The 27,693-nt window shown below is 44.9% G+C and overlaps 1 protein-coding gene across 5 annotated transcripts in view; it reads left to right on the top strand.

Moving 5' to 3' along the window:
- FTO (FTO alpha-ketoglutarate dependent dioxygenase) overlaps nt 1–27,693 on the top strand; it is a 393,377-nt gene that overhangs the window by 225,252 nt on the left and 140,432 nt on the right. For 4 of the 5 annotated variants that reach the window (XM_058708756.1, XM_058708757.1, XM_058708759.1 and 1 more), the window contains exon 8: nt 9,373–9,497. In XM_058708756.1, the coding sequence (XP_058564739.1) occupies nt 9,373–9,497 (125 nt within the window). Of the gene's footprint in view, nt 1–9,372; nt 9,498–10,347; nt 10,788–27,693 lie in introns of those variants that run through there. The other variant, XM_058708760.1, reaches the window with a different exon arrangement.

Below are 27,693 nucleotides of genomic sequence, written 5' to 3' on the forward strand. Positions count from 1 at the left end.
TGATGGGAAAAGGCTAACGTCTGTCTTACTAGCACATTTTTGAGGATCATTTGGTAAACTCTCTTGAAACACTCCATTCAAATCAAGTGGGTCTTTGGGATGAACTGAACCAAGCGTATCCGTAGGTGGGAATAAAAGGCTGCTTTGTGGGCAGACTCTTAGAGACTAACGCCTTTGTGCCTTCCGTTTGGGACAGCCTAGCCCATCTCCTGCTCTCCTGGGTGATCCCCACGTGAAGGGTGGGGGAGGGGAGGGGAGCGGTGGAGACAGCAGAGTGAAGTAACCCAGTGGACGTGGTGGCCAGCGCTGCCTCGGTGTTATCTCTGCAGCCGAGGTCATCCAGGATGCGTCTTCTCAAATTCAGGAAACAGGGGAAAGAAAGTTTTAACATTGTGTAAACATTAGCACCCCCAAAACCCTCCTGCTCCTGGAGAGGGAGATAAAGTAGGCAAAAAGGCCGAGAGGCGTGTTTATTTGTTCTGCCGGGCTGTGGATCCAAGCGTGCGGGAGATCTTTGGTGGTGCCCAGTCCGGTTTAGCAAATGCGAAGGCATCACTCAGCATTGAGCTCCGGAGGCCTCACAAAAGAGCCATCTTAAACTGACAATCAGTAAATGAAGGAAGACCTGAGATCGACCTTTCTTTGATGGGACTGAGGCTATCTCAGTGGGTTCTGTGCCTTTCTTCTTTAAAAAAAAAAGGGTGGGGGGAGAAAGAAAGGAAAAAAAAAGTGTTCCTGGACTTTTGAAGAGGGGAGCCCTGGTTGGGTTTTTTGACAGCCTGTGGCAATGTTGATGTGAGGAAATAGCTTTCCCAGCCGATAACATCTTAAACCAAGTTTCTTCACAAGTTGAACCTTTAGCCCTCATTATCAGTCCGAGCATATCTTTGCAATTTGTGTGTGCAGAGGGGAAATACAACCCTAACACGAGGCAGCTATGTATATAAAAAGTGTTAGGTAGGGCATTTTCCCCATAATGACAGCATTGCTTTTCTTTTCTTTTTTTTTTTTTTTTTTTTTTTTTTTTTTTTTTTTTTTTGGTGGTGGTGGTGAGGATTGGGAGATGGGAAGGTGGGTAAGGGGATGAAGTCCTGGCATCCTGGTATTTGTATGGCTTTTGAAATTGGAAGAAGACCAGCCGACATTTTTCTTTTCTTTCTTCTCCTTCTTCTTCTTCTTCTTCTTCTTCTTCTTCTTCTTCTTCTTCTTCTTCTTTTTTTAATGAACTGAGCAGAGGGATTACCAGGCACATTTGTGGAATGTCTCCAGTTTCTCTGCATTTCCTTAGACAGAGTTCTCTGATTTGCAAGAAGGAGAGATTAAATCTGAGTTTCAGAGTTAAAGGTCTATCTGAAGCTGTTACCCCGTATCAGAAAGGCACCAAAAGAATTTAAAGACTCCTATAGAATTATTAGTAGGAAGTAAGTGCCGTCATTCTCCTTTTAAATCTCCGCTGTGATTCCTGTCTTAAAACCTTGCATGCTATAAATACTGCATTTCGCACGTATGTCCATGCGTGCTTTCCTTGTGATGCCCCAGAATTAGGACATACGGAGAGTTGCCGCACGTAAAAACACATCCAGCGAGAATTAGGTGAATTGCTGAGTTTTAACTGAATAAATTCAGAATTGGGAGACTTTTCCCAAGAAACATGTTGAAACATAAGCCTAAAAGTCGAGGCGTCTTAGTACCTTAGAGTTTTGGTTTTTCTTTTCTCAATTCTCAGTCAGTCAACCTCTCTGGGTCTCCTTCCCTTCCTTCCTTCCTCCCTCCTTGTCCTCTCTGGTCGTGGGTTTTTCCCTTTGGCTTTACGCATAAAGCTTTGGGCCAGGAGAAGCTGATAACACTGGGGGACTCTCAGAGTGGGTTGCCAGAGTCCCAAGTAGTTTTTGCTATTGAAACTGAGAAAGTGAGACTCCTCCCTTTGGCTTCTTAGGAGGGTATGCAAAGATTACACGTGATCGTGGCGTAACAAAGCTCTGCACTTTTACATACATCCTGCCAGAGACGCATGGCCCTTCCACGGAGGCACCTAGGGATCGCACATGCGTATTTTTCTTGATGCTGTTGTTTAAAAGCAGTTTTTGCCACTCTTTTCTTAGAATTCGCACCAGGTGTAGTTTGCGTCAAACCAGACCACGTTTCCCAGATTGCTCTTGAGCTCGAGTAGCACTCTGTGGCTTGATTGTTCATCTTCTTTCCCAGACATGCTCTGGCATGCCATTTGGTTTCATTTATTCAGCAGGCCTCTATGGGGAGTCTGTTTTCGTGACCTAGTGCCAAAGGAGGCACGTTGGAGGGTATTGAGAAGAGATGGGTGTGGACCCTCCCCGCTCTAACAGAGCCCATGCTCTGGAGGAGGAAACCTCTAATGAATAGGTGAATACAGTGGAGCATGACATAGTTTGCGAGATGTTTGGGAGTGGCACGGAAGCCGGGGTGATCAGCCCTCTGTCATTTGGTGGAAGGATGCGGTTCATGGAAAACTTCACAGAGGAGGTGCTATCTGAGGGTGTTTCGTGAAGAGTCAGTAGTTACCGGTCAGTTGTGCAACAAGTAAATACACAGCGTGGAACAGCCACGTATTTTCAGGGAACTGAAATTAGCTTTAAATGGAATGGAAGAGGGGCGCCTGGGTGGCTCAGTTCGGTTAAGTGTCCGACTTTGGCTCAGGCCATGATCTCGCGGTTTGTGGGTTCGAGCCCCGTGTGGGGCTCTGTGCGGACAGCTCAGAGCCTGGAGCCTGCTTTGGATTCGGTGTCTCCCTCTCTCTCTGCCCCTCCCCCCCTCACGCTCTGTCTCTCTCTGTCTCTCAAAAAATGAATAAACGTTAAAATTTTTTTAATGGAACGGAAGATGGCTGGAGATAAAATTTGAGAAGTGACCAGGATCTATGGTAAGAGGGGGTGCTGTTTTGTTTTTGTTGTTTTGGTCAGGTCAAGAATTCGGGCTTCTAAGAAATGTAAGCTTTTTGATCTCTCACATGCCAATAAGCGAAGTATATGTGAACAGAGCCGCTCTGGTTTAGGTGAGGGTTTGGAGGCTGAAGCTCCTTGTTTCCTTTGACCCTGAGATAGCCCCCTAGTAGGAGGAAGATTCATGAGGGGGCGATTGACGTGGATGCCATGGTATGGTCCAGACAAAAGATGGGCCTGAACTCAGCCTGCAGCAGTGGGGAAGAGAGAATTCTGAGCCATATTGAACAGAGAGGAATGCCAGGATTTTTTATGGAAAGGAAGGGTCGGGGGGAGAATAGGATGAGCCCTAGCCATCTGGGTTGGGCGACTGAGTTGATGGTGATGTCATTCACCATTCTCAGGAAATACAGGAGCAGGCAAAAATACCTCACATGTGGACAAGTTGAGGCTGAGACTCCATGTTTGAAGTGTATCTTCAAGGAGAGATAGGCGGTCATGGGCTATATGGGGCTAGAGCCCAGTGGAGAGGTCTGCTTGAAGTCATCAGTCTATAGCAGAACCTTAAAGCCCCTAGAGGGGAGATCACCCGCAGAGAAAGCAAACAGAAGACATGGGATGAGAACCGAGGGTCTTTTCCTGGGTGGGCAACAGTTGAGCGTCTTGAGGGTCCCACAGTGAGGAACCCACATAGGAGTCAAAACAAGATCAGGACACGTAATGGGTGGCAGCCTAAGAAGAGAAAGGTGTCACGTAGAACCTGGACTGAGTCTAAAAGTAAAACCCACAATCAGAGGGTAGAGATTCTCTACCCCTAGGGAGATTCGAAACGGTATGCCTCGGGCCCCGGGTAGAGCCTTCTGGTGGTCACGATTGCTCGGTGGTTGCCTGATTTCCTTTGCAAGATTTTCATTTTCGGTCGTAGACTCTTTCAGGAATGTTGTTGCTGACACGGCACAACCTAGCACGAGTTTGATTCGTGAGCTCTAAACAAAACCCATCATCGTGGCATATATCCTGGGCACCTCCTCCGCACAAGAACCCGTGGAGAAGTTCTGATGTCATCTCCGGTTGGCAGCCGGGGTGGGGGTGGGGAGGCCCACAGCGAGGATTTGAACAGCTGGCAGCCTTAAGAATATTCTTCGTCTTTTTCTGATAGGCCAGCATGTCCATCAATTTCCGTTGAAAGAGAGTTGCTAATGAAATGAAATTCAGCCCCCCCAGAGCATGATTTCTAAACCTGTGGTTTGCTTGCCCTCTATTTTGAGGAGAGGGGAGGGAGACTGTGTTTTTGGTAATAGGAGACTATTTAAAAATCGGTACTTGTTTGAAGAGAGCGCCGTGTTACTACGGACGGGAAAATGGGCTATTAACGTTTCCCGCATAAAGTCAACCCTTGAGGAGCCAACACTAAGTATAAGGAGAAAAATATCACTGTTAATTCTTGTCAAAAGAATGCTCTTTGACACTCTGAAATTAACCTTTATGCAATGAATTCTTTTCACTCCAGATTTTATGAAATGCTGTATTTTAGGGTCCGAATGCTCTATCTAAATTCTCCCATCCTTTTCCAATATCTTGGGAAGATTTTTTTTTTTTTTTTTGTAACAGAATCTGGTTCGTAGTCTAGCTCTATTTCTTTATATTTTTACTAACTGCTTACTCAGATGTATTTATAGGACACTTGTTATCTACGTTCTTTCTTGTCCCCAAATGATGATGAAAATGAAATGAATTTTGACAATTAAATTTTATAAGCTTTTCATATGATGAAATCGACTTTGGGGGCTATGCAGGTCTGTGAGTTTTAATGTACGTATGAACTCATGTCACCACCACCAGTCGGGATACAGAATAGCTCCCTCATCCCCAAAACTGCCTTAGGCTGCCGCTTTGTAACCAACTCTCCCCCGTCCTAATCCTTGGCAACCACTAATTTGTTCTCTGTCCTTGTAATGTGCCTTTTCCAGAAAGTTAAATAAATGGAGTCACACAGTGTTGAATCTTTGGAGACTGGCCTCTTGCACTCAGTAAAATGGCTTTGAGATTCAGACAAGTGGCTGCGTCTGTCGGTTGGCTGTCCTTTTTTACTGCAGAGCAGTATTCCACTGTATGGATGTACCACAGCCTGTGCCAGAATGGCAGTGTTTTGCATTCCCGCTAGCAGTGTATAAACTTTTAAAAACTTGAATGCTGTTTTAAATGCTCTGGGGTTGACGTTGGCAAATCGTGTTTCACAGTTCCTTGGGGTTTTGAAGAGATGATGCCCCATGACAAAGCGAGGGCTTCTAGGTCTTCCATAGCAGCCTCAAAGAGAACTGATCCAGTTTTGCTTTGTTTATGTATTGAGTTCCATGGAAAAACACATTTGGGGAGAAAAGAGATCTGTCTGTGGAGTGTTGGAAAACCATTGTAGCAGGGTGGTGCGTCCAGAGCTTGGGATGTGGACCGTGGGTGTTTCTGGGGCGGGGGACGCTAGGGGGCGCTCCAGGACTCTGCACATAGTGGGGACTGCACTGGGAGAAAGTGGACTCCCTCTTCAGCTCCTTTTCAGTCCATGTCTTTGGATCAGGCGGTCTCCACATCGTTAACATTCACTCGTTAATGATGTCATTTACGGCACAACAGGCTTCCTTCTCAGAGCCTTCAGCAAAGCAACTTCTATCTAGAATGAAATCAACATGTGGCTTTGTTTTTAATATGTTCTTTTTATGGTTATCTCTTCATTGATGCCGAGTACCACAGGTTTTCCATGTTTCTTTTGAAGCGAATTTATTTTGTACTTTAAAGTACAGGTCATTGGAAATAAAAATACCAAATATTGTGTACCTTACACTCACACGTGGCGAGAATCACGGGACTGTGCTAGGGTGGCTGAATTTTGGGGAGACTCTACATGGGGGGGGTGCTATTTATTTAAATAGACCTTGAAGTGAATCCTTTTGTCAAGCGAAGAGAGCTCCTTGGTAAAGCACGTAACTGTCTCTTAATTTATTTGATGAGTTTATAAGTTTATATAATAGTAAAGCCTTAAAAGACAGCCTTCTCCTGCTCTTTGTTTTTGCAGTACTTGTTTTCAAGCTCCTTCTTTATTTCCCGACTTGACAAATATTTATTAAAAATCATTAGACAAGCACTGGGGTGAAGCAGTGAAGTAAACAGACAGGGTCCAGCCCCCGTGAAACTTATTTTCTTAAATCCTTCCTCCTTTCACGTCTTAGAGGCTGATCAGGGAAAACAAGGGCTTCTGGATAAAATTTAAATGACACAAAAGGCAAAGAAGAGATAAATGACTTTTTAAAAAAGTTATTTGAATGCAGTCACATAGAAGATTAATTTTATTTTATTTATGTCTTTGGAGTCAAGTTAGATGTGTACCTTGTCTTCTGTTTGAAACATTTTGCTTATTACTTTGGTAAAATAATATGGATCTGCAGACATAATGATAAGCTTGGGGACTGTTTGAGGTTCCTTCCAACTGTAAGTACACGAGGTGGGGCAGCACAACCAAGAAGGAATGCTGTTTTCAGAATACCCACCGATGCCAGGACGTCTCTGAAATTAGACATCTTTTACATCAGAGGCCACAAATTAGCAGCTGAGTTCCATACAGCTGTTGGCGTTTCTTGTTTGGCCACATGGCATTTAAAAAGTCAAAAGAGAGGGGACGCCTGGGTGGCTCAGTCAGTTGAGCGTCCGACTTTGGCTCAGGTCATGATCTCGCGGTTCATGACTTCGAGCCTCGCGTCGGGCTCTGTGCTGACAGCTCAGAGCCTGGAGCCTGCTTCGGAGTCTACATCTCCCTTTTTCTCTCTGCCTCTTCCCCGCTCGTGCTCTGTTTCTCAATCTCTCTCAAAAATAAACAAACATTAAAAAAAGATTTAATAAAAATAAATAAATAAATAAATAAATAAATAAATAAATAGTTAAAAAAGTTTCCAACACTTAAAAATCAGAAGCTTTCACATTAAAAAAATCAAAACAGATTTCTCATTTTGAAAATTCCTGCGTCTGGCACCACGGCAACAGCCTCTCTGAATGGGCGAGTTGGCTGTTGCTGAAAAGGGACTGCCCTTTTGCACAGAGCATATGCTCTCGTCAGGTAATCTTGTTTAATTCATTCATGTTACCTCTCTGGCTCTGGTAGGTATTTGAATTTGCAGCTCCTGCTTTAGCCACTTGGAGCCTGGGCTTCATGTAGGAGAAGCGCCTAGTAAAAATGAGCATTTCTCCCTGTGCCCGAAGGCTGAAATTGTCATTGCGCTCAACGTTCACAGAGTTTCCAACTGGGTATATCATCTGATGTTGTAGATGTAACTCTGGACCCAGGAGGCCGAGATCAGGGTCGTTTTCGTGGCGAGGGCTAGTCACGTGATCTTGGATCCTTTAACAGTGGAGTTACTCGCTCCTGTCTTATCTGTGTGTATCCGTGAGGCTTTTTGATTGTAAGCAACAGAAACGGATTCTGGTGAATTTGAGCAAAATGGAACTTGGCTGAAAGGAGAGTGGATAACTCAAGGTCTCGAAAGAAGAACAATGATCTCTACTCAGAAAGTTCAGGAAACCAGGAATACTTTGAGGACCATGGGTGGTAGGAACTAAGGAAATTGATAAACCGCCTCCAAATTTTTCCCCTCTCTTTGTCCTCCTTCTTAAGTGTCTGAAGTCCCGGAAAAGCGAACCAGGTTGGCCTGGGCCACATCCTTCATGGGAGAGAGTGGCACACTTTCACTGGCAAGTCCCTCTAAGACTGCATGCAGTAAAAGACTTCCCCAAGAGAAGATTTGTGTTGTCACAGGAAAAGGGGGACCGGGCCTGGAGAGAAGGCAACCACACAACAAATGTTGACTACACCTCTTCCCAAGGTTGTCAGAAGGCCTTCAGTACACGCTGAATCGTGTACAGTGAATCGCTGTAGACGAACAAGGAAGTGGTATTTCAAGTTACAGGACAAAACCGTGAGCATGCTTTCTAAGCAAATGAAGGCATTGGCATCAGTTAGATAGGGAATATGCACGGAGAGACTAGTACAAAGAAGGTCAAAGTCTCATTCCTTTTAGCGGTTGCTTTGGTTACAACATCTCCAAAGAAGCCACACTAACTTTAAATGAAAAACATTTATAAATTCTCAAGATTTCTACTCCAGTTACGTGAAGATAAGTACGTGTGATGAAAAATTCTCTCATTAACACTCACCAGGCATTCGCTCACTCAGATTTCAGGTGCCAATAGAATACTCTTTTGTTTTCTTAATTGTTTTCTATAATGTTACATGAGTTTGCATGTTTAAAATACACGCATATAAAACCGGCATACAGGAGTGAGTTGTAGATCAAATTGAAGCAACACTTTCAAATTGGAGTTTTGATGTCATGCCCCTTCTTAGAAGGATGTGCCAAGGCTTCAAATATTTCTTTTATGTTTTTTAATTTTTTTTTTAATGTTTATTTTTGAGAGAGAAGCAGAGGATGAGTGGGATGGGGGGGCAGAGAGAGAGAGGGAGACACTGAATCCGAAGGAGGCTCCAGGCTCCGAGCTATCAGCACAGAGCCCGACGCAGGGCTCAAACCCACAAACCATGAGATCATGACCTGAGCCAAAGTCAGATGCTCAACTGACTGAGCCACCCAGGAGCCCTGGACTTCAACTATTTCCAAAAGCAACACCCAACATTTCTAACACTAGGTAGAGGCTTGAGTGTTTTTCTACTCACCTGTGAGCCTAATTTCTTTTAAGGGCCATAGCCATGACTATAGAATAAACGATTCTTCCTCAAATTATAAGTCTGCTGTGCCCAAGAGTCCCTGTACACAGTATTTGAAACATGTAGTGGATTTTTAAAGCTGGAAAGATTCATCGAGAATGAATTTGATTTTTGTGCTTTTATTGTTTCTTTCTTTGCAAGATCTTGATTTGCAGCAAGCAAGGAAAACGAGTGAACCAGAAAAAAAAAAAAAAAAAAAAAGAAGAAAAGAAAAATTTGCTGGCATGGCTGGAAATAGAAATTAATGATTCAAATACGAGTGGCAGTGCAGAAATCCTCAGCTGGGTGGCAGGAAACAGAGAGCGAAAGTCAGAGTCAGAGACTGCTCTTTTTTAAAAGGCAAAACAAACAACTCACAGTGAAGTGTACGTGAAAATCATTTCTAATAATAGCTCATGGGAGGCCGTTCCCAGGAAAAAGACCTTTGGTGCACTGAGGAAATTGAGTGAGAACACACAGTATCTCAATGTGTTACTTAAGGCAATGGGGCTTTTGGAGTTTACCTTATGTGCTTGGTACATTGATTAAATACAAAATATACGCTGGCCATTTTTGACCATCATTTACTGTATTGATTTGTTAGCAGGGGGACTGTAATAAAAAAGCCATTGATTTACTGTCCTTATTTGCTTATGGGCTTTTTTTTTATTATTAATTTTTCACTTTTCCTCTTTTTTGGACCATTTCTTCTAGACAAATGCTGTGCTTCATGAAGTTAGAAGAGAGGGGGTCCCCGTGGAACAAAGGAATGAAATCTTGACTGCTATCCTTGCCTTGCTCACCAGCCGCCAGAATCTGAGGAGGGAGTGGCATGCCAGGTCAGTTCTGCTTCTGAAATGGGATTTGTGGCCCCTGAAAACCAAGAGCTGTGTTTGGCTAAGCCCTTCCTTCTACCACTGGCCTCATCCCTGTCATTTGGGGAGCCATGAACCATAAGCAAGGTGCAGATGCTTTCAGCCAAAGTTAGCTCTCCCGTACATGGTACCTACATTAATTGGTTATGAGCCATGATGTCATCTGTAGGTGTATATCATTTATCCCTGAGTGCAACATTTAGCATAAATGTTTGCATCTTGAGCATAATATAATAGCAGTGCCTGCTGCTGAATAGAAGCACCCTTTTAATCAACAGTCTAAAAGACCAACATTGCGGTTTAGCACTGGGAAATTCACACAGTGCTCTCACATCACTCCGTGAGAGGCAGATTGCTTGAAAGTGGTCTGTTTATCAACCCCACTTTTAGAATTGGCCAAGTAGGAACTGCGGTGGCTTCAACCTACTTTCTTTGCCCGTGGACCTACCTTTGGGTTAGAAAGCAGTTACCGGGAGAAAGTTCCTACACATTATCGGTTTTTACAGAACTGATGCTTGCATACCACAGACTCTACTATCCTGCTCTTTGAAAAAGACTTGATGGGTGGAAGGCTGGAACCAGTTCCCCAAATGTCAGGGTTACCCTTTTAGATCTGCAGTTGGTAAAAATGGTTGGCTTATCGTCTGTCTCTCAGCAATAGAGAGAGGAATCCGGGAGATCATGCTGTATTTTTGTCTCGGAGTCTTATTTGATACTGAAAAATCCTGTGTGCCTGGGAGTTCTCCAAATGAGTCCATGCAACAGAATTTGTAATAATTTATGGCTTTACTAGTAGCAGTTATCGTAAAAATAGGTTTGTCTGAACAACGCTGCAGATGAGCACTTTCCAAGAAAGGAGACAGTAAAGACCGTGAACTGTCCATCTCAGCTGTTGGAAAGCCGTTCCCCAAGTACGTGCATTCTCTCTAAATTCACACTTGCGCGAAAACAATAATTTTAAAATTCACCCTGTTATTCTCCCTCTCCTCTCTCTTTTGTAGTATGGTCTGATAAGAGTAAACGACAGTTTCAGCAACAGTAATTAAATGATCTCCAATTTAACTCTGCTTGTACTCCACTTTAAGCACATATATTTATTAAAGCATGCATATTTTATTAAATACTGGAATATCCATGCAGGGACATCTAAGCTGTGTTTCCCTGTTTAGCCTTATATACATTTCCCCCCTCTCTGGTGATTCTTACTAAATAGGAAAGAAAGAAAAGAAAAGAGAAAGAAAGAAGGAAAGAAAGGGAAGGAAGGAAGGAAAGAAAGAAAAAGAAAGAAAGAAAGAAAGAAAGAAAGAAAGAAAGAAAGAAAGAAAGAAAGAAAGAAAGAAAAAGAAAGAAAGAAAGAATTTCCCTGTAACCTCTCTCCCACCCCCACCCCCCCTCTATCCCTCCAAAGACAGCACAGCTCCGAGACCAAATGTTGAGGCTGGATGTCTTCTGCTGAGTGCATTCGGTTTGTTAACAATAATTTCCTAGTACACCAAATCATCAGACAACAAGGCCAAGATGGCCTGCTTAAGAGGAGTCTGGTTTCAGCATTTCTGGCCCTTACTGCTAACAGTTTAATCAGGAGCTGGAGCCAGTGTTGAAGTTGATGTAGTCTAGCATCTGAAACAAAAATTCTCAAGTCCTTTGTGGTAGGGGAGGAGAAAAGAAAGAGCTTAGTGGCTGACACTGTGCAGACCTCCTTCAAACTAAACACCTGAAAGAAAATTTCAAGAGGGTCACGTCTTGAGAGCTCAGAAGGAAAAGTGTCTTCAGAGTATTAAATAACCATAATCCTTCCCCCCCCACCCCTTCTCCGCCCCCATTTGATGTTTCCCATCCCAGTGACCTATCTAAAAGACTCATCCATATGATCTGTATAAACAGACTGTTACCATACGCCTCTCTTTTCCTCATCAAAGCTTCCTCTGGCCGTCTGGAATCGGGCACTGCCCTGAGTCGCCATCAGGCCGGTGATGGTGAAAGTCACAGAGCATCCACTGCCGTGCTAACCGAGCCGGCTGGGTCGTAGACATCGGCCCATTGTGTACTTTGGAATTACACGAGGAAAAATGCACTTTGACAGAAAAGAATTAGCGCTTGCCAAAGGCCAGGCAATAGGTTACCGTATTTTGCTTTCATCAAAGCTATCAGGGGATCAGTGAGATTAGATAATAGAAATTTTTTCCTCCGAAAGTTAAATACAGATGACTCTAATTACCTTATATTGCACGTTAGAGAATGCGTGATGAATAGTACAACTTCCAAGAAATGTAGATCGGCGACGACGCTACAGCTGGCAATGAGTTTAGGAGAAGTCTATTGTAATAAAGGTTCCCCCCCCTTTGCCGCCGCACCCCCCCTCCCCCCCCCGCCCCCGCCCCCGCCTTCCGCTGGTTCCTTTGCAATAATGATATTAGGAAGAATATTTTTAAGCAGAACCTGTAACTAGGTTTTAAAATATTTGTATCTCTCCCCGGCCAGGAGCCGAGCCATTGTTTGGGACTCCCTGAAGTCTCTTAAACTGAAAGCATATGTTCCCCGTGATTCAGCTTTTTGAGGAAAAGTGTCAATTCTGCATGACTCGGGGTAACCGAGTTTGTCACAGTGTCATACAACCCTGCGATTCCAGAGGCACATCTGAATGCTGCGGGTTTCCTTCCCGAAGCTCGGTAATCCCATAAACAACCCTCTCCAAATAGGCTTATTAGGGCTGTCTGCTCACTTCCCCCGAGCTGAATGATCCAAAGTACATCAGGAGAAGCTGTGTGAATGCAGGGTAAGTGTTAACAGAAGCGGTACAGAATTTCTGAAGATTTGGCTTTGTTTATACAGTCCACTCTGCCTGATGGACAGCTTGTTATAGCTTTTAAAGAACTGGGCAAGCCCTCTGATCCGACCCCTTCTTGACCTCCGCAGCCCAAAGGTCGGTCTGCAGCTAATAAACTCTGAGGTTCTTAGGGTCTACTGTAGGAAAAGGCAGGAAAAGAGCAGCTGCAGGGACTGGGTGTCCCAAGATAGGCTGCTTTCGGGTCACTCTCTGATAATGAAAATGATTACCAAATTATATGGAAGTTTAACCGCAATAGTGAGTGAGGGGAGGGTGGAGCCCCGCGTATTAGGTTTGATAAATGAACTGTGAAGGGGCCCATCTGGCTCTCAACATCTTTTCTCCCCCTCTTTCCCTACCAAGGGGAAACATTTTAAAATAACAGCAGTACATATAGACTCAATGACCCATGCAAGGAGCTGGAATGGATTAAGATTTAATGGTGACAGTGGAAGAAATTATCATTTGAAAAGTGCGCTGAAGAAAAGGTACAGTTCCGTGTCCGTGCCCGGCTTGTTTTTCTAAATAAAATATAGCAAAAAATCAGTGCCTTTGTTTATGTTCCGCAAATCCCCAGCGCCTTTCCTAGACTGGTGAGAATTTTGAGGGCGTGCTTACTGTGGAGTAATTATCTGTAAGTCCGCTGAAGGAAAGGAATGGGCTTCCTTTGCCTTGAACATGTCGGAATGAGAATCAGATATTTTATTTCAGCTTGCTTGCTCAGTTGAGAGGACGTGCGTCAATCAGGTGTTAGAGCAAACATCCTCAAAAAAAAAAAAAATTGTGATCCACTTCAGCCTCTGGCCACTGAATGTTACGCATTTTTGGATGCTGAATATACTTGTGGCTCTCCCACACTGTTTTGTTGTTACCACAACTTTGCAGGTTTTGTTTTGTTTTTTTTTTTTCTGTAAAAGGAAGCAGAAATCGCATAACGTTAATTGAGTAGATAGGTATGTTCCTTTCTTGATTCCTCTTTCTAAGAACCATCAAAGCGATGCTAATTATTGCCAATAATGGGCGTGTCACACGTATGTTCTCTTACTGTGAATTGATAAGAATAATCTACTTAAAGCTGTCTCCCAACTCCCTGTGAACATAGAATGTCCCGGTTTCCGGCCAGTGACGTTGGGGTGCGCAAAGCTCCGTGCTCTCGTTCAGAGACCGCGGACCCAACCTGTGACTCTGTGTTCTGAAAAAAGAATGAATTTATTTCGTCATCATTTTTGTATGTTTTGTATACCTGCCGTGCACAGAATATTGCCTGAGCTGCTGTGCAGGTAGGAACGTGTTCGGCAGCCAGTTTAAGAATGGACCCGGGGATGAGGTTCTAGAAGGTTCCCAGAAGGGGGCCGTGAAAAGGATGGCAGTGGAGCCGTCGATACCGCAACGGAGGGGCAAGTCGGCTCTGACCCACTCAGGAGAGTATTTCACAGTAGATGTCTTTGAAGACTAGCATTGCTGTTCTGTTGAAAAAACTCCTCTTATGTTGAACGACGTGGCCTACATATACAAGTCTCACCCAGACAATAACTATATTGAAAATAGAAACCCAAAGCTTCTAAACATTATCCAAATCAGTGTGTCCCATCTTAGGTTTGACTCGACTGTGTCTGTCTGTGGGGATTCATAGTAAGCCAAGAGCTAGGTGAAGGCTAACACAGGGAGGTGAGGAACACTTGCAGAATTAACTGTGCTTCCTAACTTTGAAACAGTGCCTTTAAATTTTTGCTGAGTAAGATGCAAAGACAAAAACACATAAGACGAGAGCCAGGCCATTAGGGTTTTGTTTTTTTTTCCAACTGAGATGTAATTCACAAAATATAAAATTTCACGTGAACGTAAAATTAATCATTTTGAAGTGTACAATTAGGTGGGGTTTTTTTTTGTTTTTTTTTTGGTTTTTTTTTTGTTTTTTTTTTAGTATATTCACAAGATTGTGCAGCCATCACCATTATCCAATTCCAGAGCATTTCCATTATGAATGAGCCCCTGGGCCTGTTAACAGCCACTCTCAATTCCCCCTTCTCCCCGAAGTCCCTGGCAATCATTAACCTACTCTCTGTCTCTGTGGATTTGCCTGTTGCCGACATTTCGTGTAAATGGAGTCCTACAATATGTGGCCTTTCGTATCTGGCTTCTTTCACTTAGCATAATGCTTTCAAAGTTGATCCATGTTGTACCGTATCAGTACCTGTTCCTGTTTATTGCCAAGTAATATTCCACCACATGGAGAGACCCCATTTTGTCTTTCCATTCATCGGTTGGTGGACACTTGGGTTGTTTCCACACTGCTTGGCAGCTCTGAATAACACTGCTGTGTACATTTCTGTGCGGGTTTTTGAGTGGCGTCTTTTCTGTTCCACTGAGTGTTCCATTGAGTGTAAATCCAGGAATAGCACGGCCAAGTTGTACAGTAACTCTGTGTTTGACTTTTTGGGGAATTGCCAGACTGGTTTCCACATCTGCTGCATCATTGTATATTCCTGTGGCTTTTCCACAACCTCACCAACATTTCTTTTCCTTTTTTTTTTTTTTTTTTTTTTTTATATTATAGATATCCTGGTGCTGTGGTCGTGGTTTTGATTTCCATTTCCCTGATGATGCATGATGCAGAACATCTTTTCATGTGCTTAAGACCATTAAGTTTTTATTAGGAGATTTAAACACATGGCTAACTTAAGCACTTACCCCCCTCAAATGGGAGAGAACTCACGAGCCCATGAGGGGTGTTTGGCTTATTGCAGGAACGGAGTGCCACTGTGAAGCTGGCATGAGAATACGCTTGTGTCTATTTCCCCATTCCCGTGGGTAGGGCTTTGTTTATCTGCCTGTGGCCCAGCTTCTGTGTTTTGGGAGATCCCCTACTTAGTCCTTAGCCCATTCTCTTACATTTCTTTCCTTACAGCTTCGCTGAGCATTGCACACCAGGTAGGAATGTAACCTGACGAACCAGAAGCTCTGTCTCCTTAGAGCGCCTCCATTCTGGGCTCAAACGGGACTTTCCGCGGTCCCACAGTAGACGACTTCATTTGGGTCCAAGGAGCCTTAAGACGGTGCTGAGAGCAGTTTTAAAAATGTTTATGGCAGTTTCTTAGAAAAGCTTTTAGAACCAGTTCCTCCCAGTTAAAATGAGCTCTCTGGATCGAGATGGCTCCCTATACATGTCTTCCCCGTATTGGGCTTTGCCAGCTCATGCTATTGCCAAGTTAGCCCTTTTTCTGGACAAGAGAACCATCTTACTGTTGACCGCCTTCCATTCGCCGTAACTGTCACCATCACCACCTACCTCCAGGACGGATCCACTCTGGACATCTTCTTAGGGCTCCAAGATCTCGTAGTTCTAACCTTTTCTAAGCCAGTCAGCTTCAGAACTCTGATCTGGGTACAACAAATAAACTAGTTTGTGTCAGTTACTTCTGTGGACCAGCGCTAGTCCTAAGACGAGCACGTTAAGGTTTTCTCCATGGATATGTGGTCTCTGCTTTTGCCTCCTGGCGGGCCTGGATTAGATGCAGAACCAACGAGTTGGCCCAGTCCAGTTTAGCAACGAACTCTTATTTACTGAATGTTTGTTATGTGCAAATAACTCTGCGAAGTGCCGTGGGAAATACTAAGAGGAGTCCCGTAGAGTTTCAGTTTTGAAATAATGGATAGCTTCATGCGGGGGAGGGCAGGTTAGTAGGAACACCATCTCGTGCAGATTTTCCTTCTTTTGTCGCGGGATCCTGGAAGATGACTTAGCCATGGACTCTGCTGCAAGGCCACGTCCAGTTTGGGGGAAGCTTATGGAAAGGAATCACCTGACATGTACCATATAATTACGTGACTCTGTGTTTACATTTTGTTTCTGCTGCCGGAATGTGAACTTCATGAGGGCAGGGGATCTGCCTGTTCACCAGCTGTAAAACCTGCCGCCCGGATCACAGTAACATTAAGCTGTCTCCTCCGTGAGAACCATGCCCTATACGAGCAGGGACCCTGTCGCCTGGCATTCAGATCTGTTCTGTGGCTGGCTGAATAGAATAGCTTTCCTCTCAACCCATCCCTATATTTATAAGTACTTTGCCTTCCTTCCTAATTTTGAAGAGGGATGACCACTGGGGATGCTGGCCTGTTGGGATTTTTTTTTTTCGGGGTGGGGGTGGGGTACATATTCATCTGATCTTGCCAGAGGTTGGAAACCTTAAGGTTGGATGTAGGAGATCTCCGCTAATGTGGTTCTTTGGCATTGGAGCCCCAAGACTGCACCCTGCCCCCTGCTTCCGTCCTGAGGGAGGAAGGACACTCTGTGCACAGGCTGATTCGGCTACTTGAGGAGGAGTCCAGAAGTGAACACCATGGAATTGAGCTGGGACCAGGACGAAAAGACGCGGTCTTGTCCCTGAGGCACCCATTCCTGATCCCTTGCCATGCCCAGAAGTGAACTAGGACTGGGGGAGAGGGGAAAGGCCTCCCTAGAGTCATTCCTCTGGATGGGAGGATGGCTTTCAGGCCGGGAGGGGCGGAGCTGAGTCTAAACGCAGCTTCCTGTTCGCATCTTACCTGCTCCAGTCAGTCGCAGGCTACCTGCTAATATCTTGATGTGGCTTTAATGATATCAGCACACAGTGACCAGCATCAGCCTTGGTGACCTGACATCTGGGCCAGAATTTGTGTGGCGCCCTCGGGAACTCTGGTCACCAGAAGTGGTGCCACCAGCCCTGAGGACGGGCTATGAGATGAGGCTGATATAATTCTCTTCTGAGCCGGCACGTGACGGAGTCCTCTGAACGTGTCAGCCACTGTCGCTCGCGTTAGGGCGGGGGGCTGCTGCTTCTGGCTGAGTTCGTCGGGAACTAGAAGTTGTGGCATCTGGGGTTCCGTAGCCGTGCCCTGCAACCGGCTGACTTGGTCAGCAGGGTTGGGGTGGAATAAACGAAGGAGCTTCCAGGGAGAAACAGGGAGGCGCTAGCCTGCTAGCTGACATCTATGCCTTTCCCTTCTAGTGCGTCCGTCCCTTCTTTAATAATTGCAATCTCTGCTTTCCGTGGCCCTTAGCAGAAGAATGTCCTGTGTGTATCTGAACCCGATTGCTCCATAAAACCCAGTAACTCCATAAAACCTCCTCATAAATGTGTAGGAATTGAAGCATTTTGTAAATTTAGAGCGAGGATTAAATGCGTCTAGAGATAGGGTTACCTTTTTTCCCAGATACAGCAACTTATCTTAAGGAGGCCAGTGTTGTTGATGTTATTACCATTGTTACTGTCATCATTTGAACAGTTTTATGGGAGACAAAAGCCAATTGACTTCTGCGCATCTCATTTGTAAAATCAACACATAGGCTTCGGTATGAGCTCTCCTCCTGGCGGACCCTGACCGTGATCGGTTGCCGACTTATTTCTTACAGGCAGTGCTTCTTAAACTTTTCGAGAAAGCATCGATTGATTCATTTATTTACTCAACAAGTACTTATTAAATAGGGCTTGCTCTTTGTCGGGCACTGTTCCGGGTCCTGGAAAGGCAGCAGGGAACAGCACTGTTGTGAGTGTTTGTCCCCTGGAGCTTGTGTTCTCAGTGGAAGGAGAGACCAGAACTGTTTCCCTAAGTGGATCTCTGAAGATGTCTTGGGGGAAAGGTACCGAAACTCCCATAATCCTGCGTATTCAACAACACTCAGTAGAACCAAAATAACGATCCTGCAGTCGAGAGAAAGATCGAAAACGTCCTTTTCTGGATCTTCGTCATAAAATGATCCCTTGTTGTAAAACTTACCCTTCCGGTTCTGGCGAGTCACATTTGTGAGCTGTTCGTGGGATACCGGTTTCTAAGGAACACCATAGCATTCATTTCTCCTTAGGCAGTCTTGCACTCTGGTTCCCAGGGACTTTTCAAAAACATGTGTCACCTTAAAGGCCTTCACTTTGCGAAGGCTCAAATGCAGGCTGTGTTACACCCACAAATATCTCTTCAGAGGGAAGCCGTCCCTGCCTGGTAGGTGTTGGGGGAGTGCGTGTGTGTTAATGGACTCCGGCACGTAATAAACGGTGGTTATAGTTAGCGTGAGCAAACTGTCAGTCACGCATTGATTCAGCAAATATTTATCAAGTGCCTGGCTGCTACCAGACTCTATCGTAGGCCTTGGGGTTATAGAGATGGGTCACACTTGACCAGGGGAGGTACATTAGGCGGTGCAGTATCCTAAGTGCTGTGAAGGAGTTTAAGTCAGGATTCTGGGCGAAGAAAGTGGAAAGAGAGGGGCAGTGGTTCTTGTGTGACTCTCACTTGTGTGCCCAGCCATTGTGGGGAATACCGCTCCATTGTGAAGTTGTGTTGGCCGCGAGTGGGTAGGTAGCACTTGGTCTCCAGAAGGAGTGGGAAATAGGCGAGAAATCTATATGTGGTTATGGGTCATGGGATAAAATCTGGGCTGCCTCTTTCTAGAGAGATCTAGTTCTCAATGATAAAGGTGTGGGGGGGTGGCGCGGGGGGTGGTGTGGATTTCCTCTCAGAGCACATTTCAGTAACGTGGCCTAGAGGTTGGGAGCGTAGATCCCGAGCAGGTTGTTTGAGTCTTGGGTCCGTGTCCATAACTCCAGGCAATTATAGAGACGTTACATAACCACCCTGAACCTCAATTTTCTCATTTGTAACTTGCACAGGGGATAATAACAGAGCTTATTTCAATAGGGCTGATTGACAAATTCCGTGTAAAACACCCTGAGCAAGTATCTGGAACATATTAGCTGCTCAGTAAAAAGTACCCATCACCTTTAGATCAAGACAGGAAAGTCTGTATGAGCCCAGCCACGTTCATCCTTTGAGAGCAAGCCCCCGTGTAAAATCCTAGCCTCGTGGTAGGGGCCCCACATTGCTGAATCGGTGTGAGCATGAACACTAGCTGCATCTTGCCCCGGGCCGGGCTCTGCTCTAAGCACGGTCACATAGAACTGACCGAGGCCTGAGCTCCAGCTAGCATCCTATCTCCAGCTATGAACTCTGGGCCAGGCACTCTGTGTCTCAGCAGCTTCACCTAAAAGAGAAGCAGCGTGATCCAGGTGGCCCGATGGACAAGGGACAAGGCGCGGTTCTGTAAGTGAGACGCCCCGGGGGCAGCTGCGGGTAGGGGAGGTGTTCCCCCTGATGACTTCAGTTCACCTCCCTCCCTCTCTCCACTGTCCTTGAAATGCACAGTTGTGCTAATTCTAGTAGAGAGAGCTGCTAACATTTGTTGAGAACCCACTAAGGGCTCGGATTTTTCATGTTTTACGAGATGAGAGGCTAGAGGCAGAGAGGTACAGAGAAACTTACCCAAGGCAGCACAGCCAACAGTGGAGGTGGCAGAAGGGAGCCGCAACAAGGCCTTGCCACCACTCCTAGGTGCACTCGGCACTTTGAAGTGGGTCTCCCCATATGGGGCTTCGAGCCCTTCCCGGATCCTTCCCAGTGTGGAGAACAGCAGGTGTGCATTTGTAAAGGTTTATTTCCTCCAGTAGCTAAACATGTTCGGCACTTTTTAGTTGGCGGGTGCCTCGCTCTCTCTAAAGAAATAATTTGCAGCCCGCGCTTTATGAAGTAAGCCTTTTCAAGGAGAGTTATTACCTTTATCGCTATGCCATTCTTTTATATTGGTTACAATCTTTGAGAAGGAGGGATCGGGGGCGCAGATGAGAACATCAAAGTCTAGCCTCAAGAATCTGTAAATCCTCTAAGTGGAGTAATTTTGAGGCGGGGTTGGTTAGCCAAGGCTGATTTGAGTGGGTTCCCTTTGGGTGATCGGATAGCATTTATCTGCCGTACGACGGGTCGCTCACCGGTTCTACGGTGTGTTTATGCCTAGAAAACCATTTACCGCACGTGGAGAGTCATGCTCTTATTCTATCTTGGGATGTCCCCAGTGTGTTTGACAAATTTGCGCTGTAATGTATATTCCGGGTTACAGATAAAAGTTTCACTCCGCTTCCGGTTGAGGCAGTAATGGGGGGTGAGGGGTGGTAAGGCACAGCTCCGGCGGCCTGTAGGGGACACTGTTGCATCGTGGATCAGAATGAGTTTCAGCATCTTGTCCCAGGACAAAAGACAAAACAGATCACAAAACAAAAATAGGTCAGTCCCCTTCACATTACTAGTTGAAATGATCTGAATGATTCCAGTGTGCCTAGGAGAGTCTGTTTTCAGGTATTGATCAGGCTGTTTAGTATCTGCCCGAAAGGAACAGTTGAGCGTCACTTTCCAAGATGGGAGTGATTGACACTTTCCTGATTAGCTTTCTCTCCATACTCTTCCTCTGGACAGGGTACTTTTTTAGTTCAATAAACCTTCAGGTTTAGCGGACTTATCGTCATTTTTCGCGAAGACATGCCCCCGTCAGGTTGAAATGCTTTAGTTCTGTCGTATTCTAAATAAATATCGTGAGCCTCCTGAAGGGCATTCTGGAAGTTCTGAGTCTCTTCTCATCCATATCTTCTTCGTCGCTGAAAAAGATGCTGTTGACTGAGAAAATGAAGTCATGTCTGTCAGGCAGACCTGTGTAGGGCTCAGCCCGAGCTCCAGGAAGCCCACACTGCCAGATGCTCTCGGTTCGGATGTGTCTCTCCTTCCAGACCAGACCCGGCCTCCATGCCCGTCCGGGTGCCCCGGGGCCTTGCCGGCACAGCCTCCACCCCCCGCCGCCCAGCTCTGGCCTCTTCCCCTACTGGAATATGGGCCCTGGAAGGCGATTGTAATTAACCCTCCGAAAGCAGAGGTTTTGCTAAGGCAGCGCGCACCGTAATGATTTTGTTAGCTTGCTTCATTTCCAGTCTTACCATCAATTATGCCATGTGTTTCGTCCAGTTGGTGCTACCCTCCCAGTGTTAATTATAACCTACAAGACTGTTACAGTTAATTTTATGGCAAGCATATTGTCTCTTCAAGGCTCCAGAGCAGCTCATAAATTATCTTGAAGGTAAAATGTAACTTGGGGAACTAGTTAGGAAAATTCCATCCATCTCGCTTAGGAACCGCAGCTGCTCCTGTCAGCTGCCTCGCTGCCGCATTGTGAAGGAATTAGGGTGGGTCAAGTTGAAGAGGGGAGGCCCGGGCTGTCACCGAGGAGGAAGGCTGTCCTGGCCCTGTCAGACAAGTACCTTCTGCCAATCCCTGGTGGTTTCCCTTCGCAGGCAGGAAGAGGCAGGCAGCGCAGGTGGATGGTCCCCAAGCTGTCTGTATTCATTACTTTACAGAAACTTGTTGTAGGTAGGCAGGTCCGGAGACCTTTCCTCTTCTCTGTTGTCATGATGTTAGGCATCATCTGCAAAGTGTGAGAGAGATAACTCTATAACTGACTCCGGGCTTGGGCCGGGAGACAGCAGAAGGCCGAGGGGCGGGGAGCCGGCGAAGCCTCCCTGCAGCCCCTCGGAAAGCCCTGCGCTGAAACGAGCATTTTATTTGCCGTTGTTATTGTTCCCGTAATCTGATAAAGTGAGATTTCACCGTGAACGAATGTACTCTAAAATTGCCTACTAAATAAATTAGCAGGTTATCTTATTGGGATAATAAACACACTCTTTCTTTCTTTCTTTCTTTCTTTTTTTTTTTTTCCCCCTGCCTCCTCACACGAAGTGTAAGCTTTACATTCCAGCCCTCGGGGCCCTTAGCATTATTATTTTTAATGACTGAACACCAGTCTTTCATTTAGCTTGTTTGTAGAGTTACTGTAAATGATCTTTCTGCTGTTGGTTCTTCATTTGGAATTCTGCATGTTACGCTCGCTTGGAGAGCTCTGGGGGGCCTCTGAGAATCGGGGGGCTGTGCGAAGCACAGTATCTTCCAGCAGCATGGCAAGCAGGCTGCGGCAGGGGAGGCAGAGAGGGTGTATTGAGGACGCCCGCACGTGTAAACCTACGTCTGGGCTGGAGTAGAGTGACACACACACAGTGCTCGGGAGCCCAGCCTTGTCCCTGCGCTGGCAGTCTCTCCCTGGATATTCCGGAGCATTTTCCTGTCTGCCCCGAGGCACGTGAGGCCGTCACCTCTGGGCTGTGTCACGAGGAGAATGACACCGATTTTGAGGGGGTGAGGAGGGCCTACCGTGCAACAGTGAGAGGCACTGGACTTTCCCAAGGAAGTGTCCTTTCGAGCTCTTAACGACAGCAGCATGGTACCTGGGAATTTGTGACTTTTCTAGTGAATGTGGACGAAGGGTTGCAAGCCCAAATGCCCGCAGGGCCTGGCAGGTACCCCAGGTGAACGAAGGCGCAGAGGTGGGGCTGAAGTGAATGGGAGGTGCACACCCAGTCCAAAGTAGGCGGCCCCTCTTCAGCCTTGCCAGGAGGCCAGATCCTTGTTACTAGGTCCTCTACATTTTCAAGAGAAGTGGAAAAAATAGAGAGAGAGAGAGAGAGAGAGAGAGAGTGTTTATGATGTCTTGTAACTGTTTAAATGTTAGTTATTTAATGTTAGTTAGTTAGTTAGTTAGTTAAATGTTAGAAATTCAAATTATACAGGCTACTTAATCAATACCTGCCTGGAGACCAGATGGTGTGGATAGGAATCTGATAGAGAATGGAAGTCTTGCCCGCTCTGTAGGAAAACTCTTCTCCACTATCTCACGCTTCTCAACAAGAGAGACGATGACCCTGGCCAGGAGACGAGGATGTGATCTGGGCACTGCCTTCTGTGACCTTGTAACAATGTTCTACTCTTTGTGGGTTCTTGCTTGGAGGAAATATATATATATGTATACATATAACATATATGTATATGTTATACGTATACATGTATACATATGTATACATATATATGTGTGTATATATATTATATGTACACATATATATATACACACACACACATATACACGTGTATATGTATATATATATGTATACACGTGTATATATGTATACACGTGTATACACACACACACATACACACACACACACACACACACACACACATACTTGCCTCTAACTCAACAGTCTCTTTTCTTTTACAGAGAAAGCATATGAGAGTTTTCAGAAGTAAATGCGCTGTATGTGGTGCTCATTGTCACCATAAAAACGGTGTCTGTAGGATTGTTGGCAATTTTGAATCTGATGAAGGGTCTGATTCGCAGGGGTGAAGGGCAGGGGCTTCTCCGCTAGCGATCACCATTTCTCCTGTTGCACCCTCAAGTTTATGCCTCACCCCGGCTCCACCTTGGGGGAACCCAGCTGTTCTCTCATGGCTCAAAGATGTCATGTGGTCAGAATAATCTTTCAGTCTCACTGATCCGGACCAATGCCCACATGGAGGTGTGGCCTGGGAAGCTGTTAAATACATGTGGGTTTGATCTTCTGGAGAAGAGGAAAATATAAAAACTATTTCTTCCCTTTAATAAAAAGAAAAAGGTACGCATAAACCTTGGCTGCCGCTGAAGTCAGCCGTTACGCATGCGTGGCTAAATTTCATTGTAAATATTTCATAAGGGCTGTTAGAATGCAGCCAGGTTGACATCACAGCCCCAACTGTACCAAAGGAACCATTTCCCTAAAATAAGCCAACATTTCTAAAGAAACATGAATTTCTAATGTAAAGTTAACATCAGGTCAGAAAACCCTCTGGAAGAAATGTCTGTATCAATGTTTATAATCTCTGCATTTATGGATTTGCAGTTTGTGCAAAAAACTCCCTAAGAGACTTTATTTTGGTTAAATAAGACTAGCTTGTGAAACAGTCTGTATATCCAAATCCATCCTAACCCAGGGTCTTGGCAGCCTTTTGTATAAATAATGTCTTTTCCAAAATGTGTGTATTTGAAAAAGGAAGAGGGAAATTAAGTGGCACACCGTGTCTCTGGGTTCCCGTAAACTCACAGAATCCTAGAAGCAGAACGCAAAGGCTGACGGTTCATTCATTCTTAGAGCAAATCACAGAGCCATACGTTAATTTATTGGTTTAATTGAGGCACGGAAGATTGCAGTGAGGAGTAAAATGTTTATCCTCCTTTCCTCTTCCTTTTATTTTATTTTTTTTGTAGTGAAAGTTTAAGCATGCCTTTTGTGTGTGTGTGTGTGTGTGTGTGTGTGTGTGTGTGTGTGCGCGTGTGTGTGTGTGGTTGTTGGTATGTCACACAAAACCCGTATGAGATTTAGAGGCATTTGGCAGAAAAGAAACGAAAAGATATTCGCATTTTGTAAAAACTTAATCCGCGTTCGCAGATGGTCCTGTTCAGGTGCTATTTTAATTATGAGGTAAAGAACAGCTCCACACAGTAGGAAGTCGTCTTAATAAATGGAGAGGGGCCCTTGTCTTCAAGCAGTCAGAAAGCCTTGTTACCGAGAAATTTAAATACTTTGTGTTGTAGGGGAGAGTCTCAAAATGACCGGGATGCTTGGAGGAAAGCAAAACGATGGGCTCTTCTAAAAATCAAATGAGTTCACTAGAAAATGTCTTACAGCGTGTGCGGCTTTAAGCTGCCTTAACATTGGTCGTTTCAGCGACGGCTTGTCCGGTGATACGTGTGCGCTGTAGATGTGTTCGTGTGATCCGAGGAAAAATAAACCGAACAAATTGCAAGTAGCACTTAAAAAACATTTTTAGCCCCAAATGGAAGTATTTCTTTATGGTTCTTAAGCTCAAAGGGCTACTTTGCCCTTCAAGCGATGGAGTGCCCAGAAGAACTAACAGTAATTCAAACGCTGTTGTAACTTACAGCTTGCATTAATAACACACAAATAGAACAGTCGTCTTATTAAACGTTAGTAATATAATAATGTCTTACTGTCTTTCCCTTAGTGGGGAATTATGAGGACCTCGTGTTAGGACCTCAGTGTCGTGACATAGTTAATTATCCATGGATAATGGTTTTCAGCCATCGAGGTTCTGAGTGACGCAGCTTTGTTGTTGAGGGCTTATTAAGTGTTTGCAGACTCAGGTGCAGGGCACCTATGCACTTCCCTACAGAAGCAAACAGCTGTGTTTTCTTTACCATATTATACATCACATAGAGCGTCTCATTTATTACAGCTGAGCTAATGATGCAGGTGCAAACCTCTATGTCCTGTGCTCTATGGCGATGATATATTTGCCGTAGAGATGTTAGCTTGTTTTTCCTAAGTAATTAATCTTTTCTTGTACCCACTGTATCACATGAAAATGGGTTCACGCAGGGCTCAGAATACATTTAATCCGGTCTGCAAGAGATGGGGCGAGACCTCTGCGTATAGTGGCATTTTTTTCGTTCACAAGGGCCTCCCCCTGTCTGCAGTCTCCCCACAGCACGAGGCTCCCATTACTAGGAACTTAGGCTAATGAAAGGGAATGGTTTTCAGTCCTTTAGCACCGAGACAGAATTCAGACCTGAGTATGTGCTAAGTGAAAGTAAGCCTAGTGACGGTCACGCAAGTTCGGTCTCTTGACGAGGCTGCGTATTGTCCATGCAGAGAGTCGTGGGCGGCGGGTGTGTGTCGAGTCTAAAAATGCCTCCCGGTTCATGCCCAGGTAGGCCCTTCTGACACGTGCCAAGGCCTAGCTCAGATGCTCCTGGGGCGTAAAACCCATGCACTGAGGGCACACACGATGATTTTGTCATACCCACACGAACATGTTTTAAGTTTAAGGGTAATGTATTTTGCTTTAGATTAGAAAAGCATAATCAGCATTTGGATCCATGGTTCTCAGGTGAGATTGTTGAGGACAAGAGTGAAGTCAGTCTTTAAGTTTGGGGGTTAAAAAAAATTTTTTTTAAGTTGTTTTAAAGAAAAATGCTAGACGTACAATGTAAGTGGTCCGTGGCTGTCGCCACGAATCATGACGATGGATCGCATCATCAAAGGTTAGGAAGCACGGGCCTTACAAACCAAAGGGGTCAGGAATCCTGTGTTTTACAATCATCATGCTCTTGATTATGAAGAAGATGATGATCATCATCCTAATTAATAACAGCAGCTAACCTCAATGCATCTTCGTTGTATGCCACGTCGTCCTCTAAGCGTTTTACCCACGTGTCTTTATTTACTCTTCGTGCCAACCCGAGGAAGGAAGTGCCACTTTCATGTCCACCTCACAGTTAAGGTACATAGGACCCAGGAAGGCTAGGGAATTTACCAACAATAACAGAAAGGTTGTAAGTGGCCGAACTAGGACTTGAGCCCCGGCAGTGAGGGTCTTGTGTCCACTTTTTAATCGCTGCATCTTTCTACATCTCGATGGGTTGACAAATGTCACCTTCTGTCTGCCCTCTAAAGACGAAGCAGAAGGGTGGAGCAACATGAAAACGTACAACACTGCGTGTGAGAGTATATATATTATTTATGTATATAAATAACAGAGTATTTGTATTTATATTATTCATATATATTACATATACTCAAGTATAATCTAATAATGCAGTAAGCATCCATGTGCTCTGAGGGCTCTGACCTGCCTCAGGCCCTGCTGTGACTATATTCTGAGTTTTTGGCTTCTTTAGAGAGCATCCTGGATGTATACTGGAACAGATGCCTTAGAATTTGAAATCCTTTATTCGAGTTGATGAAAAAAGGCAGGGAGGCAGGGAGAGTATCATCGTATTTTTTTTCAGTCACTGCCACAGAACCCTGCAAATATGTACTACGAGGGCAGAATTGCAGAATTAACACTTACTGTCCAGGGACCTCTGGATAGTGAGAAATGCACAAAATCTTCGGCAACTTCTATATTTCTGCACTTAGAAAAGCATCATAATTCTTTTCCCGAGTCACTTCAAATATATAGAAGAGTGTTTACTCGTGTCTGAAACGGTAAGTGAAACTCTTTAGCCAATAGCAAGGTTATATTCCCAAAAAGAAAAGACAGAGAGTTAACCTCTGAAAACTAATTGCAACTCGTAACAAATGCTCTGAGATGAATAAAAGAACATGGCCCACAGACCACGACATAGGTGGGAGTTAGGTCTCCCAGGTCCCAGAGCAAGACCAAAGGCACACATTTGAAGCTGTCTCCTGACTCTTGGTTTATCTTGATTGAAAGTCCCAGAAAAATGCTCAAGCAGGCAAGCATTCGCATCTGTCTTTCTCATCTGATGTTTTTCTAAGCCAAATTGCTTCGTTTTCTTCAGTAGTATTTATGAGTAGCTCCATTGCACAAGGAAGCCTGACTTGGGTAAGGCGTTAAGGTATGGAGAAATGGGTAATTGGGCCACTTAGAAAACCTGTCCGGTGCATGTTTCCAAGCCAGCCTCCCCATGGGCCAAAAGTCATCACGAACAATTACTGGAGAATTGTGAGGCGCTCAAGGAAGAAAATTGCAGAACAAAATGGGTTGAAAGAATTTATACTTCTGTCATTTCCAGCCGAAGCCGAGGGGGTACGACTCGTGTCTCGCACCATTGTAATCTACAACCATCTAATTTGC

Source organism: Neofelis nebulosa, chromosome 17 (assembly GCF_028018385.1).
Source record: "Neofelis nebulosa isolate mNeoNeb1 chromosome 17, mNeoNeb1.pri, whole genome shotgun sequence".
Taxonomy (NCBI): domain Eukaryota; kingdom Metazoa; phylum Chordata; class Mammalia; order Carnivora; family Felidae; genus Neofelis; species Neofelis nebulosa.